The sequence below is a fragment of the Patiria miniata genome, unplaced genomic scaffold (genome assembly GCF_015706575.1).
Source record: "Patiria miniata isolate m_02_andy unplaced genomic scaffold, ASM1570657v1 HiC_scaffold_3, whole genome shotgun sequence".
NCBI lineage: Eukaryota > Metazoa > Echinodermata > Asteroidea > Valvatida > Asterinidae > Patiria > Patiria miniata.
In genome coordinates, this window is record NW_024037069.1 from 8,119,959 (window position 1) to 8,142,201 (window position 22,243).

General features: G+C 37.5%; 1 protein-coding gene across 1 annotated transcript; it reads right to left on the reverse strand.

Moving 5' to 3' along the window:
* Positions 1 to 2,614: 2,614 nt before the first annotated feature.
* LOC119736418 lies at positions 2,615 to 16,466 on the reverse strand. Its single transcript, XM_038210437.1, has 7 exons — positions 16,445 to 16,466; positions 13,887 to 13,937; positions 13,351 to 13,431; positions 12,510 to 12,608; positions 8,544 to 11,446; positions 6,154 to 6,470; positions 2,615 to 2,782 (listed from the first exon to the last, which is right to left on the reverse strand). Exons 5-7 carry the CDS (start codon positions 11,404 to 11,406, stop codon positions 2,615 to 2,617), a joined length of 3,348 nt encoding a protein of 1,115 aa, XP_038066365.1. The 5' UTR covers positions 11,407 to 11,446; positions 12,510 to 12,608; positions 13,351 to 13,431; positions 13,887 to 13,937; positions 16,445 to 16,466.
* Between the last annotated feature and the right edge of the window lie 5,777 nt (positions 16,467 to 22,243).

Sequence of the window (22,243 nt, forward strand, 5' to 3'; positions counted from 1 at the left end):
ACAATCAACTTTCAACAATCAACAATCAACAATCAACATCAGCAATCAACATCAATAAGCAACAATCAACAACATCAACAATCATCAAAATAAACAATCACCATCAACTAATCTGCTATGATTGCGTACAATGCAATCAACATCAAAAATCAAAATCAACAATCAACATCAACAATCAACAATTGACATCACTAATCATCAACAATCAACATCAATAACCAACATCAACACTCGACATCAACAATCAACATTAACAATCAACAAACCAAATCAACAAACAACAGCAACAATCAACAATCAACATCGACAACGAACAATTGATCTGACATCACTAATCATCATCAACAATCATCATCAACAAACATCAACAATCAACATCAATAACCAACAGCAACAATCAACATCAATAATCAACATCAAAAATCATCAACAATCGAAATCAACAATCAACATCAACAATCAACATCAACATTAACAATCAACAAACAACAGCAACAATCAACATCGACAATGAACAATCAACATCACAATCAAAGGTAATTTTTCGGAGGTGTTTCTCAATCAAGTGTGTTGCCGAATAAAAAATTATAGTCCTTTTCTGTCAATTTATTTGATAAAAAATTAAAGTCCTTTTTCGATTAATTGTTATATCTGGATTATAAACAACTTATTTGTAATATAAAAAAGTGATACTCCGGTGAGCTGTTTTGACGCAAAGCGAGACTGGATACATTTCGGTCAAACTAGAGGGCGTTTTTTTACGAGCTAAAGCACGGACAATCGGGCATGCGCACAAACCTAATGTCGCCCTGAAAACAGCGGTGTTTTTTAAAACATTAATTGCACGGCACGTACATGTACAATGTTCCCGTGTATTGTATTGCGTCTACAAGGGAATGGGGGTTTCCCCACCACTGACATTGCGCATGTGCTACATTGTGCATTACATGTGAATGGGGATTTCCCACCACTCAAAGTTTACGCTCGTGCTCGCCAAAAGAGGGCAGTACACAACTCTAACGGGTGTTTGGAAGAAGTGGGCAGCGCAACTAGTTTAAAAATAAAACACATGGTTTTACATAGTACTGTTGTTCTACTGAAGAATATAAATATCTGGGTGATCAGGTCCAATAAGAAGAATCCCTTGAAATAAACTGACACCAAAACACAAACAAAATATAAGTATGCAAGGTTAAGTGAAGCACACACAAGTTGTTTAATAAGAAGCATACACTTGACAAGTAATTTGCAAAACTAGTCTGTTCGTGTTACTTTATCTCAGGAATAACATCATAAGAAAGTTTGCGAAGTATTTCAAATCTGATAACTACACAAAAGCTAATAATGACATTGTCATAATATACATAACTACAATTGATCATTAGAACGTTCAGTAAGTTCCGCGCTCTGTAATTCCTTCTTCTACATTGTTGAAAGCTGCGATGTCCATGCCCTGGCTGAAATTTTCAATTCAATGGATTTGCTCCTACACTGAATAATGGAGGAAAACTATTTTTATCGTTTGACAACCCTGGCCATTTTTGGGTTTTTTTTGTTACAGATTTTAAAAGAGCACAATCTCAGCATTACTGCTGTGAAAACCGCATACTGATACCATATTTAGTTCAAAAATTATGGAGGTCAGAACACCAAGAGATGTGATGAAGTGATGTGATGAAGTGGCCCTATTTTGGCTGAATCTCCAAATAAAAGTTCCCAACAAATGACTCATTCAGCTTGATCGCATCACATTTTTTAAAGGAAAAACATGCGTTACACTTTGTTATTTGTTTGGTCTGAAATTTATGGATTATAATTGGCCTATATATTAACAGTGTAAGAATAGCGTCCCGATGCTGATGCAAAAATTGAAATGTACTGTGTTACTTATTTTCAATTGAGTTTTGTGTGTAGAATGACTCATTGGAAACATCATAAGTTATGTAATGCCAACAAATCAGCATTTAGTTTACAAATTTATTTCTTGGACTGTCACGCCCCAAAACACCTACACAGCAGGAAGATATCAAGCAGGATGATGATTAGAAACAATAAGGGCTAAGTAAAGTCGGTAGTAAATTGCTCTTGATAAAGAAGGGGGTTCAGAAGGGGGCAATCAGCACTTTTAAATGTTAATTAATGACAACTTTTAACATTAATTGTCACTGATGTGTCCACCTGAGTGCAGGACTGCCGGTCTTACAGAAAATTTGTCAGAAAATATGAAAGATTATATAGCAGCATGGGGGCCAAGTGTCTCTAAAATGTTCACTACTGTTCATATCTTGGATAGTATTCTCTTTTTCAATTTCCTGTTTCACTCTGCTATCGATAATAAGACTCCATAACAAATGACTGGTAACTGGAAATTGTGGTGATGAGCTGAAAATGAACACAGCTGATAACTGGCAATGATTATGCAGACATCTCAGCTGAACAGGGAAAGTAACGAATGGTAGTGGAGACAAGCCCTCGGCAACACAGCCAACTGGGAGAGGTTATACAGACATCTCAGCTGAGCAGGCCAGCGGAGAGGGCAGGTAGCGCTGACAAGCCCGAGATGACAAAGCTGAATGACAGAGGCCATGCAGACATCTCGGCTGAACAGGGCTGGCTAGAAATAGAAGTGGTGACAAGCCCTCGGTAACACAGCCAACTGGGAGAGGTTATACTGACATCTCAGCTGAGCAGGCCAGCGGAGAGGGCAGGTAGCGCTGACAAGCCCGAGATGACACAGCTGAATGACAGAGGCCATGCAGACATCTCGGCTGAACAGGGCTGGCTAGAAATATAAAACAGGGAGAAAATCAGGATGAAAGAAAAAATCTGAAATTACAGACAATGAAATGAAAAAGTATCTTCCATTTTGCCCAAGTTGGAATTTGTTCTCAGGATGAAATACACTTAAATAAGGTTATGCATGAAATTCATGCACAAGCTGCTGAACAGTGCAGATGCTACTTACTGTTAATTATAACAATCAAAAAAGAACATATTTATTTCAAACAGGACTCTTACAACTATTTTTCTGGGTGTTTTTTTTTTTGGGGGGGGGGGCAAATTCATGAAAAAGAAATTGTCATGTGTGAAGTTCTGCATTAAGAATTGTGATAAAGTCTTCAAATTACTCTGGTGATTATACTGTGTCAGACTGTTCACAACTGACTTATATGTATTTTGGTTGAAAGAGTTAGGACAGAAAATAACAGGCCTTTTCACAGTTTTTCACACTAAGCAGGTCTCTGTGTTAAAGCAGGGTTTACATGGAGTTGACTCAGGGTTGGAAACAATGTTTCACACTTGACAGTCTTCAATCCTGCACCAACCCTGCGTCAACCCCAAGATTGGTTCTAACCCTAGCTTGTTCAAGACAACCTTACTCCAATGCAGGGGTGATATTTCGCACCCTGGGTTTACACTGTCACCTCCCTTGAAAGCATAGTGTGCAGTGTGTTCACCTCAAGTTGAACTCGAATAACTGTAAGACGCATAGCCACAGGATTGAATGCAGGGTTAAAAATTTGGGGCATCCAACAGGTTTCCCCTGGGGTGACCCTACATCAGGTTTGAGAGACTCAAATTTGAAAATGGCCTAATATGACTGATAGGACGAAAGTAACATACCTGGTTTGTGCAGATACCTCAGCTGGCCGGGGCAGGCAAGGCTAGTAGTGCTGACAAGCCCCACATAATTCTGCTGACTGGCAGTGGGTTAACAGGGCAGGCAAGGGCTGGTAGTAATACCAAGCCCCAGATAACTCTGCTGACTGGCAGTGGATTATGCAGACATCTTAGATGAATATAGTTTTTGTTCTGTTGAATAATTTTGACAAACTTCGATTCAGCCATGTATAATGTTATTGCACAAGTATTTTCAACAACTCTATATACATGTACTTCACTTACAAAACTGTCCATGGAATGTACGAATTAAGACCTGTATCACTATCAATGAGTAGTTACAGCTACATTGTTTCTTGAATTCATTAAATTTTATATGTTATAGATTTTTCCAAGTGATGCGCATTTTGAAATTGATTTATTATCTCATTCAAAACAGTTATTTCTTTCAAAAGCATAATCGAGCCAACATTGATGAATTATGCTAACGATTCTTCAAAACTTGATTTGAATAGCTTCATGATAACTATAGTATGTAGGTCTGATTGTAGTTGAAACTGAATCTATGCCTCTCACATAAACATGATCAATTAATGTATCCATCTCTGTGGTAGCATCTCTTACAGCCTGCTTGTAACCATGCTCCTGCATAACTCTCTCAATCACGGAGTGTTTATCAAACAAATTCTCATTGAAATCACCCATTACTATACATCTGTGACATACATTATGTGCTTCAGCCAACAATACCTTCAAATTCATAATGAAATCTTTCATTTTATACGATGGTGGTCGATATAGAACAACTACCACTGCTGATACATTAGAAATTATATGAAACGCAACATATTCCAGATTTATAACTGACATTCTTAATCGACTAAAACATCTTTCTTGTCTACCATAAACTGCTACTCCTCCATGACTCTTTTGCATCAAATTACTAGAATTCTCATATGATTCAGCTCTTACTTGATGATAACATTTGAAATCATTTAAATTCAATTCATAAACATTATCTACATCGGTCCATGTCTCCGTTAAGCAAAGGAAGTCTGATTGCATCATATCACAATGGCACTTCAAATCTTCAAAATGATTCCTCAGCCCTTGAACATTATGAAGCATTATAGTTGTGTTCTTTGTCTCTTTCTGTTGTTCACTAGTTGAGTTAATATGTTCACTCCACAGAGGCATAACATTCAAAACTTCAGCCACTGACTTATCACAATATATATGTTTTAGATCAAATCCCTCTATGATTAGTCCATTCAAGGAAGTCACACGACTCAAACTGACATATGCTTGTCCGGCTGCAAATGTACGATCAAGGCAAACTACAGCTTTACTCATTGTCATTCCTTGTACTTTGTGAGAAGTGCATGCCCATGCAAGTTTCAAAGGAAATTGCTTACGTATACATTTCTTTCCAATGTGTTCTTCATCTATCTCAATAGCAACAGATGTCTGATCATGTAAGACTGCACATTGTCTCCGGAGTTTAGCTCCTGCATTCTTGTCATCAAATTCCACTTTAATACACTTAGGAAGAGATTGATCAGCTAACATTTCAATTCCAGTGACAGTTCCAAATGCACCATTTACAAGACCTTGAGAAACATCCAAATTCTTCACTAACATCACACGTGCTCCGATACTGATCCATAATGTTTGACACAAAGAAGTCCGAGCTGATTTCAATGGTGTATCTCTTTGTTTCAACCTTCCACTACCATCTTTTTCATAATCTTTAGCTTCAATACACATACAATCCAAAAACTGTCCATGCAAAATTTGTCTATTACATTTGTCAACCTGTTTGTTTGTAGGGTAAATATGAACGGCATCATTCCATTCTTCTCCTGTTTCACGACTCTGAAGAATAGATATGTCTTCATCTGTCAGACTATCTTCTTTCTTCCTAGTTCGCACATGGTTGAGAAGTTCAGCAAATTTCATGTCATCTTTTTGTCTCATGATTTCAGTCAACTCAACTTTTTTGAAATTATCATGCCACAAGCTTGATTCTAGTGTAATATGATGCAAAGATCTTGCTTTCACTGGAGGTAACTGATAAAAATCACCAACTGCAATAACACTGACATTTCCAAAAGGGCACTGACTTCTTGTTTGCTTAATTTGCCTCAGACGTCCATGTATATAGCACAACATTTTTGGATCAACCATAGAAATCTCATCAATAATCAAAATCTGTATCTGATTCAATTTATTCCGCAGAGTGCTTAACTTTTCTTCACCAAGGGGTTGATAAGGTAATGACATATCAGTTGATATTGACAAGGCATTGTGTAATGTTAATCCATGAATATTATATGCAGCAACACCAGTAGGAGCACAGAGAAGTACACATATATCGTCTGGATTAATCATTAATCGTCCAAGTATACGTACTGCTTCATTGTAAATGCACTTGATTAAATGACTCTTGCCTGTTCCAGCTCCTCCAGTTATAAATACATGAAATGGTTCAGGAGATTTTCCATTCACTTTATCCAGACACCATTGTCTAACCTTGTAAAATACTTCACTCTGCTGAACATTCAATGATCTCATTAAGCTTTGAGCTTCTTGTCTGGGTATCTTAGCAGCATGATATTCAATAATATGTTGTGTGTCATCCTTCTTATAAGACTTCAAATCAGGAATTGCACATTCATCCTCACTTTCATGGATCACTTCTTGTTTCTCATCTTGACATTCAAGTCTTTCTGATTCAGTTTCTGGACAGATCAATGCCCATGCATCATCCTGTGGACCAAATCTTTCCAAGTACTGCTCCACATCATCCATAGATTCTATAGCAGCTTCAAATTTCTGACGATTGGTATCTACAATACATTGGACAGATTGTATATCACAATCATGGAGTTTGACTTTTCCAGTTTTATAGAATTCCTCATATGTTTCAAATTGTGGTGGTTTCAATTGTTGATCAACACGATAAGGAAGAAATAATTGTAAAATGCTATGATAGTATTTGTTGGGGTACTTTGACTCTGAAAATCTGGGATATTTTATAACAGCTGCACCAGTACGAGTACGTTTCCGTATATGTCCCAATCCGTGTTTTAATACATGTACATGTTTAGAAGCCTTTTTACCATGAATGTTTGATGCTTCTGTTTGTGATAAGACTCTATATTCTGAGCTGAATGAAGCCAAACACATTATTTCAAATTCATCACTCTCAGGTCGTGCCTTATATCGATCTATTCTGGACACCATCCAAACCTCTGAATCATCTTCATCTGATTTGTTCTGTATCACACTCAGTGGTAAACTCATTCTCACAGGATTTTCTCCCACAGGGATGAACTCCACTTTTCGAGAACCTTCTTTCAATCTCAAGTTACATACCCGATATACTGCCTCTTGAGCTGATACCTCACGGTTCTGTAAATAGACTTGGCCAACTTCTTTCATACTTTGCTTAGCATCTAGATTACCTCTCTGTGCTTCACTCTGCGCATGACTCAGCAACTGTCCCATTTCACGTTCAGCTTTCGACATGTAAGAAGCAACATATGCCACGCATCCATAAATGTCTGTAATATATTGGATATCTAGATTTGCATTCCATGCTCGTAGCAAGTGAGGATTATACTGATTCACCCATACATCTTGAGGATTACGCTTCAATACAATACTAACTTTCTTAGTGAGAGCACTATTTGCTTTTTCGAAATCATCTTGAGTAATTCCCAGACTTTCAAATAATTCATTTGTTGTCTCATATTGCTTTTCTTGATTTTGAACTTCACTCCACACTGATTTCAAGAGCTCTTTTGCATCAGTTGTAGCTGTACTACTTCCTGTGTCTCCACTGCAATTTTTGTTATCAGTCTCAGAGTTTAGACAGGCTTGTCCAGAAGCACCATCAGAATCACTATCAATTCCACTCATTTCCTGTGTGTCATCATCACTACTGCTGGTATCAGATCTAATAACAAATGTTCTTTCTGATGGGGGTCTAGGAAAATTAAATCTACACTCCGTGCCCTTTTTTTTACAACTTTTGGAATGCTTCTTGCTGTGCATTTGGACATTAGATACAATTTCATTTAACTCATCATCCTCATCTTTTGATGGCAATTTACAACATACGTATCTATTAATAAATTTTACAACATCTTCATCCTCATCAAAATCCAACTTTGGCGCATCTTTTATCCAGAATATTCCATGTACATGTGGTGATCCTCTCTGCTGAAACTCGATTCTATAAAAGTAGTCTTTCACTTCACCAAAAGGATGTGCCTTTGACATAATGACCTCTTTCAAAAACATATGAAACTTTCTATCAAATATTCTTGCAGCAGTCACTGGATTACTTCTCAGTATTTGGCACTTTTCATTCCAATCCAATTCATCTACAGTTCTACCATCTCCCTGTTGTCTGAGTATCATATTAATTACTTCAGGCCATCTCATGTCTGCAGCAGAAAATGAACAAAACCATGTAGGTAATCCAAGCTGTGTAATCATAGCTAATACATCTCTGTGAGCACATTGCCAATATGGTGGAGTACCTCTTATTGGTTTCAGGAATTTATAACCACTGTCAGATTTCAACATCTTATTCAAATTTGCCTTGTCATTAAGCATTGAAGCAGTAATATCATGACCTTCTTGAGTCTTCATTGAACCTTTACGCAAAGCAATAGATACACACGACATAACTTGCTGAATTTCAGACAAATACTGTGCATAAAATATATAATCTGTATTTTTAGCAAATCTGTTGTCAACGTTCATCAGTCTATTATGTAAATATCTGCACAATGTTAATCTGACTTTCCTCTGATCACTAAATATTGGACCACCACTTGGGAACAATGTCGGAAAGCATTTGGCTTCATTTCCTTCTTCCATCAGGATTCTCACTGGATTATTTCCCTCACATGGTGCAACACAAAATATATCATCAAAGTACTGATCTAGAATTTCTTGTCCAATATTAGCAGGTTGAAGACATGTATCAAGCTTTATTCCACACAATCGGTCATCATCATCCTCTTCCTCTATGTCACCAGTTTGATCATCCTCATTCATTGTTTCATCATTTCCAGGTTCTTCAACTGATTGTTCAGGTACAGGGTTAATCCAATCGTATTCAATTTCAATATCATCATACCATTTATTACTGTCTTTGAGATAATGCAAAGCTTCTTCAACATACTGCTTGTTGACAAACTGATATTCCACATGACCTTTATATGACAGTTTACGCTTCAATTTGATTCGTATCATATCATTCTCATTTGCAGTTCTTGGCAATGACTGGACTGTTTCTGTGGTATTTGATGGAACACATACACATGGTCCAAAACATCCCTTCTGACCACCTTTTGGTAGATTGATGATTTTCATAAATGCAATATTTCTGGCTATCAGATGTTGCTCTAAGCTATTAAGTCTTGCCAGTTCTTCTGGAATGTCCACTAATGTCAAATTATTGACATCTGCTTCTGCTGGGACTGTATTTGTAATCAACTTTTTATGACAAGTATGACATATCCACAAGCATGATCTGTTTGATCTAGCAATAGAACAATCCAATTTGCAATTCTTATCACATGTATGTACATAATTTTCCGATATATTTTGAGAATACTTGTATGCATCCTTGTAACATTTCATTACTTGGTTGTGAAACAATAATTTATGACACACAGCACAAACACAATCAGGCCCTTTTTCCATCTTAATCTTGAAATCATAAATTACATTATGTATACTTTTTCTTCTCTCCTTGTGATTTAATATTCTTTGCTTGTTCGTTTCCAGAATTTTCTTTTTACGCTTAGGATCTTCATGATATTTCATTTTACACGTATCCATCAATTTCTTCCTGTGCATTGGATCTTGCCTATATATCATCTTACTAGTATCAATCAATTTCTTCCTGTAAATTGCATCTTGCCCATATTTCATTTTGCCAGTATCAATCAATTTCTTCCTGTGAACTGCATCTTGCCTATACTTCCTTTTACCAGTATCAATCAATTTCTTCCTGTGAACTGCATCTTGCCTATACTTCCTTTTACCAGTATCAATCAATTTCTTCCTGTGAACTGCATCTTGCCTATACTTCATTTTACCAGTATCAATCAATTTCTTCCTGTAAACTGTATCCCGACTATATTTCACTTTACTAGTACCAATCATTTTTTCCCTGTGAATTGAATCATGGTGATACTTTACTTTTATTGCTTCTTTTTTTTTCTCTCTATATTGTACATTTTCATGATAAGTCAATTTTTTTGCTTTCAAAATTTCATTCCTGAAATCAGGACACTCACGATACTTTTGTTTATAATGTACATTCTTTTGATTACGTCTTCTTGTCTTACTTGTCTTCCTTAATACATGTTTAACATCAACATCATATTTATCCCTTTGGTTACACTTAATGCAATCTACATTATTTCCATATCCAATTTTTACAGATTCAATGTGCTTGTTTTGATATTCTTCATCAATATCATATTTGATGTTATTATGCAATCTATCTTTCGTCCTTTCAATTTCTCCCATATAATTTTTGCTAAAATGCTCTTCATTTTTGGCTCTCTTTCTTTCCCTATCCAATTTTCTTTTTAATTGCAGATTTTTACTTGCTTTGCACTTCTTTCCCTTTGATACATTTACCGGTTCGATCTTTTCTGCTTTGGTTTCATTAATTTCATTCTCAATATTATGATCATCACACACCACGTTATTAGCAATAGGTACTTGCATTTCATGTACCAGTACACTAAGATTGTCCATGAACTCATTTGGTACACCAACCTCTGCTTCAATTTCACTTTTAACTTCAACTTCTTCTGCAGTGTTTATCTGCTCTGGTTCATGCACTGACAATACAACATCATAATGTATTTGACAAGTATGATTGAGATAGATTCCAGCATCTGATGTCTCAACTCCAACTTCAGCACTTTTGCCAGAGAATAAATACCATCTGTCACCAAATGTATAAATATCAGTCTCAAGCATGTGTCCTGCAGCCATGATCTCAACTTCAGTTGCCCATTTACCTGAACAGAACATCCTTGCCCTACGCACATATTCCTCTACATCAGTGAATCCTTCACGTAACAAACCCTTGTACTGACTAGCATGTTTCAATAAATGATTTACAGTTGCCATTCTCAAACGCATGTGATTAGCTTCAGTCCCTGATATTGCAAAAGATATCGCCCGGAAGAAGCAATTCCCGTCACCTTTAATATTCCTGATACAATCTGGTCTTCCAATCTTATCACTTACTTCAGTTACTATATTCGACTGTAGATTAACTATGGTGATTCCAAGTTTATTACACAGTAATTTCTTCTGATCATGTGACAACGGTACAAAATGAAACTCACTTGGTTCAGATATGACATTCATTTCAATGTCATCATCTATATCCTTACTTTTGTAGCTCTCTCTGACAAGTCCTTTGATACTTGACCAACTCTTGTCATAATCACTGTCATCTTCAGCATCATTTATCTGCTTTTCCTCTTTGTCTGCATGATTGCAAATGTCTGCTGTCACATTAGGTATGTTAAACTGATTACTAGTCTCATTATCAATGCCACATGTCAACCTGTCTGTATCACATTCTGTCTCTTCATGTGAACACATACCAGCACCTTGATGTTTCAACACACTCGCACCAGTGATTTCAAATTGTTCATCATTAGTTACATTCATAGAATGACCCAAATCTGTACAATACATGTAAACATCTTTCCATGTTGCTGCACTTTTCATCAAACTGCTTCCTTCACTTGCTTGCAAACCATTATAATCTCTGGAGTGCGAATCAAAAATATAGTACATTCCATTTTGAGCCATGACAGCAAATGTATTTCCTTTAAAACATATGAAACAGCCATTGTATCTCTGCAGTGTCTGCTCAAGTGCACGGTTCATCGGCATCATATTAAATTCAGATAAACTGCATTCATCTCCAAAAGTACCACACACAGACTCGTGATAATTCATTGTGAAATGTTGATTAAATACATCCAATTCATTGGGCAATTCATTGATCAACAAGTAATCATTGTGCATCGTTGAACTATGTGATAAATGACCATACAACTCATTGCCAGTATTCAGCACTAAATCCATATCATGACACGTCCAGTGTCTCAATTCCTTCACATGACTATACATCATTGAGCACAAGCTATTTGCAACACACTGCTTTCCCATATTAACACCAAATTTTCGATTACCTTGATGAAAGTTTCCCTGAATAATGACATGGACTGGAGTCTTTGTTCCACTGCATACTTTTGATTGCATTTCATTTTGGGAGCATTGTTCGAAAATTTTCTTTGAGCAAGCCGTACTTTTGCCACTTATTTGTTTATCATCATCAATTATTGAATTATTGTCAACTGCTGGTTTATTCTTTTTAACCACTGGTGCCAATGACCTCTTCTTACTACGTAATGAATGTCCACTTTTATCTCTCATGTCTGGGCACCTGTTATCATCACACTGGACATCAACACTTGCAGTTCGTTTTCTCTTTCTTAGTTCATATGAAACCTCTTTCACAACTGGACTGTCTCTTTGCTTTGTACTCTTAGTTTCACTCACTGTTCTCCCGATTTTTGACTGTCTTTCATTTACCTTAGCTGCTACATCTGATTTTTTCTTTCTTTCTCTTAATGAATAACCTCCAGATTGCTTAATCAATGAGAGTTTTATAGTGCTATATTCTTTATGATTTTCAAGTCCACTTTCCTTTTGCTTCCTTGTATTTAGACTTAAGTATATTCTCTTGGTTGTTCGTCTACATTCCATCATTTCTTTTGCAACTTTGTCAACACGTGTACAATCATGAATCCCGACTGTGTTACCTTCAGTACTCTCTTGTTTGTCAGAATTCTCCTCAGCAGACTGTTTCATCATGTCTTCTCCCAAGCCATCCATCAATGTTTGCTCATACATGGTTAAATCTACAGGAATGTCAAGATAATCATGTAAAGATTTACAGTAGTTACTTCCATGGCATTTGTAGCATACCCATATAACTGATTTGTTTGCCAAGACGTCATTTGCAGTACTATTTGTAAATCCCATGCAATCAACATGATACCACAATCCACAGCCACACTGTGCTTTAGGTTGATATCTGTTGATCTCTTTATCACACATCCAACACTCCCAATTATCAGTGGCATCACATTTCATTTCTACCATGTTTGCTCTCCCTCTTTCAGACTGTCTGTTTCTCGTTTCACTTTCATTGCTTTGTCTCTTCGTATGATTTTCCAACACTTGTCTTTTACATCCCACCTTCTTGTGTACAAGCACCACGATCTCTGCGTTTTTATTTCTCTTGTCCTGCAAGCCGTTGGTGTTCTTCAAAACTGTACTCAAACTTCTTTGTGTACGACACCAGATATTTTTTTGCCATTTCTCATGCAACCTTCTATCCTCTTTGCTCTTGCGACACTCTACTACCTTCCCTCCTTTCCTGATGTTATGAGTCTGCTTCAACACTTGTTTCCTCACTTTTCTCTTGTGCTGTCTTGATGGCCTCTTTCTACCATTTCCTTCCCAAATCTCTTCTACATAATCCAAGAGACGACCACTACCACAGTGCTTTGTCCAACTGTACTGCTTAAGCCATAGCAAACCTTTCACATTACTGACTCTTGCTAATCGCTTCTTCTTGCCCTCTCTCAGAATACTCACTCTTTCCTGTCTATCCTGTCGCATCTTTCTGTCATGTTCTTCCTGTGCCTTCTTCAAAAGTATCTTCTTAGGTTTCACAATCTGTAAATAATAACATTTCATCACCTCAGTTTCATCACAGCATTTTCTCTGCTTTGCTTTTGCGCTCAATGCTTTGTCGCATCTATTTTCCTCAAGTTGATTTGCTCTCAAGTTTTGTTCATTGTTTGTTCTCAAGTTTTGTTCTTGGTTTGTTCTCAAAACCTGCCTCATCCCAGAATCTGACTCATCCAAGCATTTGTTCTCAAGTTCATGGTTCTCAAGTTCATAGTTCTCAAGTTCAAGGTTCTCAAGTCCATGGTTCTCAAGTTCATGGTTCTCAAGATCATGGTTCTCAAGTTCATGTTTCTCATGTCCATGTTTCTCATGTCCATGGTTCTCATGTTCATGATTCTCATGCTCATGGTTCTCATGCTCATAGTTATGGTTATTGTTATTGTTATGGTTATTGTTATGGTTCACAAGTACAAGGCTCCTGCCAGGAACCTGGTTTTCACCAGGATTTAGTTCCTTTCGATCCATGGGGAAGAGACTTCTGAAGATGCCATCTGTGAACACATACAAAAAATGGGGGAAAAGTCACAAATACAGAAAAACAACAATATTTTTTTGCAACATCCCATCAAACCCCAAAACAGCTGCAGACAGCTTTTTTTTGACATTCTAACAGGTTTTTTTTAATTGTGCAGAGCCTTTAAAACTTTTCTTCTAATTTGCCAGGTATTTTATCAATCAAACATACATTTCTCACTAAATATCAATTTTGTAATCATCCCTTGGCCAAAATGTTTACTTCTCTCATTGACAATAATTCATACATCTCATTGAAACAACATAATCAAATATGAATGGCCAATTACAAGATTTACCATCAGACAACAACATTTTGAGGGAGAGTATGCAATGCTCCCCACCCCACCCCCCCCCCCCCACAGTAACATAAGAATCATTTTGTAAAACAAACTCAAACTACAACTCTTTATTTCATTATCAAATCAGTTCCTTTAACTTCAGCTATACAATAAGCCTCCGTACTGATCATGTCACACTTTGTTGACGTGCACTTTTCCTGATGCAGCTATGCAACCACTGTCCCCACCATGCTCCCATAAGAACCACACATGTAAATGAAGTGTGACATCATCAGTACAGAAGATTACACAATGATTTCAGTACCTATAGCAATACAAGACAATGACACATTCGTAATCATGTACTTCTGGAGACCTCTTTTTTTTCCAAAAACTCCGTTAATAAATCCAAACCCTGCCATCTTTTTCCAAAATAACAGAAAGAATGTACATATATGCTATTCACATACTTCAGCAGTTGTGTACTAACTCTATCAAGACTCAGTTTTTTTTTAAGAAAGTACTTCATAACAAAATTGGAAATGCTTCTCAGACACAGATTCATGTCTTTTAAACATTTCTGCAATGACTAACCTTTATTGAGATTATACATGTACATGAAGAGAAAAGTGCCACGAACTACCAAAATTCTTTCTAAATTACACTACCTGATAGTGATACAAAACTATTCAGAACATTCCAAACACATTTGGCAACTTTTCCTGCGAAATATTTCACTATTAATTCCTAAAACACAAAATGTCTTTTCATTCTCATGCGAGTATGGGATCTGATTAAAATAGAACTGCTATACCATTACCTGCCCCCCCCCCTCCAAAAAATATTCTGCTTCTGATAACATGATTATTGAAAATAGGCTAAATACATGTAGTTAGGCAAATTTTCTTTTTGGGCAATTTTTTAAATTTGTTTATCATAATGGATCCTTGCATGTAGTCAAGGGTAAAAGGTAGTACTTACAATGTAATGGCTTTTGCTTTGTTTTCCTCTCCCCCCCCCCCAAAAAAAAAACACAATAAGGGTACAGTCTGTTAAAATAGTGCAGGGTAACCAGAAACTACCCCCATAATTTTGATAAGATTTTAACTGCACAGAGTTGCACGACGCGACACATATTGACTCAAACCAAAATAAAGCCAACAAAAAAGTAACTTAGGAATAAAAGATAACCAAAGGAGAATTTTGGTTACACACATTACAATTTGGCCCGTTTAGTTGGAAACAAATCAAATCTTGATCAGGACAGGTCTAATTCAACCTAAATCAATTCATCAAACAGAACAAATGGCTAGGCTATACAATCAAATCAATTGATCAATCTTTAAGTATCTATACAATTCAATTTTAATTTGTCTTTTAGACTAGTTTGATGGTGACCAGCATGCAGCACAGGCCTATTGAACATGCTGAACAATACATGTACATCATGACAATATAATTTGTTATTGCTCAAAAAATTACCTTTCCAATCAAGAGCAGCCTTCTCTCAATTCTAAAGACACCCTTTTTGTAATTTTGAACAGTCCTTGGGGTAGAAATCACAATTTTCCTGCGCAGTTTGCTGCCAGTTGGTACCTTGCAATTCAGCACGCCTTGCATGCTCACAGTATATCACATGGTGATCGCCATCTTTATTTTTTGATTGCAGGTTGTCGCTGCGCTATCATCGTCATTCTACCCCCAAAATTCCCTCAAAAATACAAAACGTCACCCTGCTCTATCTAATCGGTTTAATATTTTGTTCCCTTGGAACAAGGTCCTGGCTAGATACACCCGATCGCCCATACATGAGTGACATCAAACAAATTACAATAGGCATGATAGTACTGATAGTGATAGGGCCTAGGGCTAGGCCAACATGCATTGTTAATTATGTACTCGGCCCACACGTCATGCACCGTGCCACTAGCCCCACTAGTGTGGCCGCGGTATGCTGCGCTGAACCGAGTCTCATACCGCGGCCACACTATAGTATAGTCATGCACGTGCTATCCAAAACCAAAACACGTTCCCTTGTGATTTAAGTTCTAAAGTAGGCCTAAATGTGCCAGCCAACTATTACAAACTAATCACATTTGTAAGTTGAACTATTTTAAAATGAAATTAAATGACGTTCAATGTAAAACTCATCCATCAAACCAACGAATTTTAACGAGTTTTCTTCGTTGAGTAGGCATACGTACCCATGCTTGCACTAAATGTACATAGTCTGATCTCCGCTCCGTCATATGCATCACCAAAGATCCCCATGAGGCCGACACCAGACAGGTCAGATATGCGCGCGCACAGTACGTGTACGCACGCCGCTCCGTACGCAGGTATATGATTCTTATTTCCCCCACTTTTTCTGAGGAGTGCGGTGGCTCAATCGATACAATGTCGTGATTTTGCACCGCGAGGTTGCGGGTTCGGATCTTGGTTGTACACCCGAATTTTTTTTTTCTAACCTGAGGCTTCGGAGGATTTTTTTTTTTAAAGGAACTAAATTCCAAATTTCATAACATTCCAAAATCTTTTTTTTCCTCCCAATTTTATTTTTTCTTATGTTTTTTTTTTTTTTTTTTTAAATCTACACCCATAGGCCTATGCGGATGTCGTTTGGGAGAAAAAAATTCGCATGCCGCTCACTACATGTGATTATTTTACAAAGAGGGCGCTAATCACATTTTCAACATTTTGAGATTCAGCCCATGATTCAGCCCAACTAACTATCTGCGAGGGATGTACAGAACTCATATCACTGCAATTTACTTCCTCACCCTAGTTGCTACTTAGAAATTCATATTATGATCAAATCATTATGTCTTGCAAAATGTCTTTAAAAAGTGTGTTCATAGTTACGTATAATAAAGGGTATATATAGCGCCAACATCCGCCTACCAAGCTAAACGCTCAACGCGCGTTATATACAAAAGTAACAAAATTATCCGACCATCAAAACATTACAATTCTAAACAAAATGGAACCAATATAACATTTCAAGACCAAATTTCTTAACACCAAATGGTATTAAAATATCAACATAAGGTATTTAAATCACAGTGATTTCAATATGAACAGGAGAACTCACAGCGGTCCCATGCACACGGCAATAAACTACAAAATAAATACACAACCCCGGTGCTAGTAAACAAACAAAAAATGCAACAGACATCAACATCAACATCAACATCAACAATCAACTATCAACATCAACAACAACAATCACCATCAACTAATCAAAAATCAACAAGCAACATTAACAATCATCAATCAACAATTAACATCAACAATCATCATCAAAAGTCAACATCAAATCAACATCAACAACATCAACACTAACATCAACAATCATCAACTATCAATAATCATTAATCACCATCAACAATCAACTGTCAACAAGCAACAATCTACAACAATATCAACATCAAATATCAACAAACAACAATCAAACATCAACAATAATCAATCAAAATCACAACACCAACAATCAACAATCAACAATTCACATCAACAAGCATCATCAACAATAAACATCAATAACCAACATCAATAATCAATATTATAACAATCAACATCAACAATCAACATCAATAATCGTTAATCAACAACACCAATCAATTATCAACAATCAACAATCGACATGAGCATTAACCACCGTCAAATTCAATCAACAATCAACATCAACAGCAACCATCAACATTGGACATCAACAACAACAACCAACAATCAACAATGCGAAAAAGCCAAACCTCAGGCTAGCCCAACACCGTGTGTTTGTTCCCTCAAACTCTAGTTTTTTTTTATTTCTCCAAGACACATTCGTTTCCAGAACCGTTTGTCAAAATGAAACCACATATGAACTTCAATTGTCAATACATGAATGCACAACCAACTGAAGATGTGCTTTTTTGCAATTACGTCATCATGACGTCATCATGGGTCACGTGACGTCACTTCAAAAAATAATCAATTTAATCTTTGAAATTCAATATAAAATCAACCGTGAGAGACCGGAACTTGAATTTTGCGGGAATCGACATGATAATACAAGCTCTTCAATTAATCTTGTGTGCGTAAAATCACATGACCCTTCCTTCCGGTCGAAACCGGAAGTGCCTAATAATTCAAAAGTGGAAAAAGATATGAACTTGCTTTCAACGATGTTAGCATGGGTGGGTTGATCTTTCCAAAAAAATGATCGGTGACGCCATCAAGTGTTCGAGCGCCCTCTAGCGGCAGGTTAAAAAATGTCCAAAACGCATTTTCAGTTGGTGTCTGTGGCGAAATTTGCGGTAATCGCTTCAAAATTAATATACATAATGACCTTAATGCAGACAAGACCTGTGCGCGAAAAAATAATGATTACGTCATCAGACCGGAAGTTACAATGAAAAGACCTCTTTTGCTTTGAGAATTGCTAAAAAATCAACCGTCAGAGATATAATCCAGTTTTGTGCTTTTAAATGGCACTTCAATAATAGGTCTAAAACTTCCTAAGGTTTCGTTACAATAAATTTACTAGAAGTTGCCCTGCAGCCCCCTTGAAGTTTGAAAGTGAACACGCCTATGCATTGAAACGCTCATTTAATGCCACGTACATTGTGTGTACAGCAAATGGGGATAATTGCGTACAAAGGGAAAATCCCGAAAACAGTGCGCTGCGATTGCATAAAAGGGAACTTCCCGTCATGATGCTCAAAAATTGGGCTGGCAAAATCACCCAATTGGGCGCTTGTTTAAATTGGACGTTTTCTTCTAAAAACATGCACATTGAGGTAAAGAGGGTATGGCGAGCAATATCTTGTATTGCGCCAATGGTGTGCGACCTTTACTTTTAGAGATATGAGCTATTGAATGGGTTTTTGTAACAATTGTACTAGATAAGTTTACAGTACAGCAGCATACGCGCGTGCAGATCCTCACCTGACTCTTTTTAACTATCCTTTGTATAATTACTCCACGCGCTTTTTTTCAACCCTCAACCCTCAACATCAACATCAACAATCAACAGCAACATCAACAATCAACATTAACATCAACAATCAACATCAACAATCAACATCAACAATCAACATCAACAATCAACAATCAACATTAACATCAACAATCAACATCAAAAATCAACAATCAACATCAACAATCAACAGCAACAATAAACATCAACAGCAACATCTACATCAACAATCAACATCAACAATCAACATCAACATTAACATCAACATCAACAATCAACATCAACAATTAACATCAACAATCTGACATTCAACATCAATAACCAACATCAGTAATCAACATCAGCAATCACAATCAACAATTAACATCAACAATCATTAACAAAATCATCAACATCAACAATCAACATCAACAATCATCAACAATCTACATCAATAATGTTAATCAATATCAACAATCAATTATCAACAATCGACATCAACATGAACAACTACCATCAACTATAATCAACAATCAACATCAACAATCAACAATCAACAATCAACAATCAACATCAACATCAACATCAACATCAACAACCAACATCAACAATCAACAACAATAATCAACAATGCGAAAAAGCAAAACCTCTAGCCCAACACCGTGTGTTTGTCCTCAAACTCTAGTTTTTAGTTGTTTTCTTACTTGTTGGTGCCCCTGCCACACTGTACGATGGTGTAGCCGTGCGTTATACACCTGGATTGTTTACTTTCGTTTTGACGGGGACTTTACTGAATAGAGTCTGGTGACTGTACATAGAAATTTCTTGGAATAAAAGTTGAATCGTTCATTCATGTGCACTTGTTATGCAAAGCAGGGGCAGTGGTTCAAGGATATCTATGTCGACTTGCATAAAGTGTGCAAGAACGCGACTTTAATGCGTTTATGTGTTCACAATACAACGACGCTGTTTAGTGATTTCACTGTGTGACACAGTGAGAAATCTTTGAATCATAATGGCGTCAGCGTTACCTGCGGTAACAGTAAACTGGAAGTGACTCTAACGGGACTTCAGCGGACGTGACTCTGTGCGGTCTCTGCAGTAACTACGACGGACGGGACAATGACGGACGGGACAATGACGGACGGTACAGAACTACTCACAGGACTTTGACTGCCTCGAACTGTTCTCGCCACAGAGTGATTTTCCCGCCACCGCGCACTGCTTATATAGCCGTTAAACAAAATCATACCTGATAATGTAGGCTGATTTTCTTGCACTCAGGAAATAGTCTGTGACGCTTGGAATAGTCACAACAACATGCACACCCGAAAAGCGTCCAAAAAGACTATCTGAAAGTAAAATTTAACAAAGCATGACCTATATGTCTACAGGTAGATCACGGTTGCTTAGCTCGAAGCGTATAAAACTGCTAACATAAATCCCGCTACGAATTTCCACAAGTATCGTTTCCGGGTGCAAACTTTTGCTATTAACATAATACAACATAGCATAATACAGAGCACGTGACACAACCTTTGTTGCTGTGTCTAGATTTTTTTTATCCATGTCTATACGCGACAACGGGTGAATGACCGAAGAGCTGTGTGTTTTATTCGTGGGTAGTAGGGTGGAACAAAGAGCTTCAGCTATAGATTTCGAGAAAAATAGCATTCTAGGATCTCGATTTCAAATCAGAAGTTGCCGAATCATGTTTTGAATTGGGCCTGAATTCAGCGTCCGAGACACGTTCCCACTGAGCCGATTGCAGCTACGCGATGCCGCGCACTGATCCGACGAATCATAGGGCGTTTTCGAATCCCTGTTCTTGACCACATGCGTGTAACACAAGAACGTGTTCTCGAGCTGGTTGTTACGAACGCGCGGGTGCGTGTCGCATCGATATAAAGCAATGCAAAATGGCCGACAATCGTCTGAATTTGTACTTAAGCCTATTCCAAATGAACGAGGAATACTCTGAAGATGAATGTGAAACAGACCAAAATTGCAGACCTGCACTATAATGGTATTCTTATTCCAATCATTAGGGTATATTAGCAAAAAAACCCACACAAAACAACTTTCGAATCTGCACAGTCCGCCATTTTGTTCAAGCTGCACCTCGCCGAACCCTCCATCAACCGGGGAGTGAAAAAATCGATCCGCGAACGCCCTCTCGGGTCTGTTCGTCACGTTCGAGACCGCTGTTCTCGTGTCGGGTTAACCCGAGTGTTGTCAAGAACAGGGATTCGAAAACGCCCATAGAAACCGCGCTCGTGTGCGTCGTGTCAACGCTTGCGCGCGCTTCGCCGAACGAACTACTAACCGTAACGGACCATAGATATAGAATAAAAAGACAACAGACATTTCCAACGGTGCGTCTTAAGACGCAAAGGTGCGTCTAAAGACGCATCGTTGGAAAGGCTGTTTAAATCTGCCGATCATCCACACATATATCAGCCTGGTCCCTATAGTTTCAGTCAAAGGGGGTAGATTTCCACTCGCAAATAGTGAATTTTCGCTCTGTAGGAATAAGAGAGCAAAGCGTAGATTCGTTTACTTCTTCAAAATGCAAATCATGTAGAGGCAAAAAACAAATACATTTGGGTTTTTTTGGGAAATCAATTTGACGGTGTGACGGATCGGAGCTTTGTAACTTCGTCAAAAACGAAAGACTGGTTTGCCGCACATGGCAGTTTATTTACGTATAATTTGCAAACGGCGCTATTTCGCGTCTTAAAATTGAGCAGATTATGTTGAAAACATCATAAAATATTCCTTTAAAGTACAACGTTGCTTACAAGCGATCCTTTCAAATCAGTTTTCGAGAGAAACAATTTGTCCAACTGGAATACTGTAATACGGAAAAACGTCGCCGAAAAATACATTGGCTCGTTCCGTCCTGCCTGCTTTTCTATCCAGGGGGTTGGTAACAGCCAATCCCTTTCATAAACTTACAAGAAATCGCAGCCATCACGTAGCATTATGGGTATAGGTCATTTTATCACAGTCGTTATATACGCAGGTCATGCGCACGAATCGCTTACCCCCCTGCGCTCCCAAACTG

Excerpts from the sequence above, each read along its gene's own strand:
- LOC119736418 (XM_038210437.1), bottom strand. The coding sequence starts at position 11,406 with ATGAAAAGTGCAGCAACATGGAAAGATGTTTACATGTATTGTACAGAT. Across the intron at positions 6,471-8,543 it reads TATATTTTGTGTTGCACCAT|ATACCAATCGTCAGAAATTT; the intron begins GTGAGGGAAATA and ends AATGTATTGTAG. Across the intron at positions 2,783-6,153 it reads AGAGTGAAGTATTTTACAAG|CCAGCCCTGTTCAGCCGAGA; the intron begins GTTAGACAATGG and ends TTATATTTCTAG.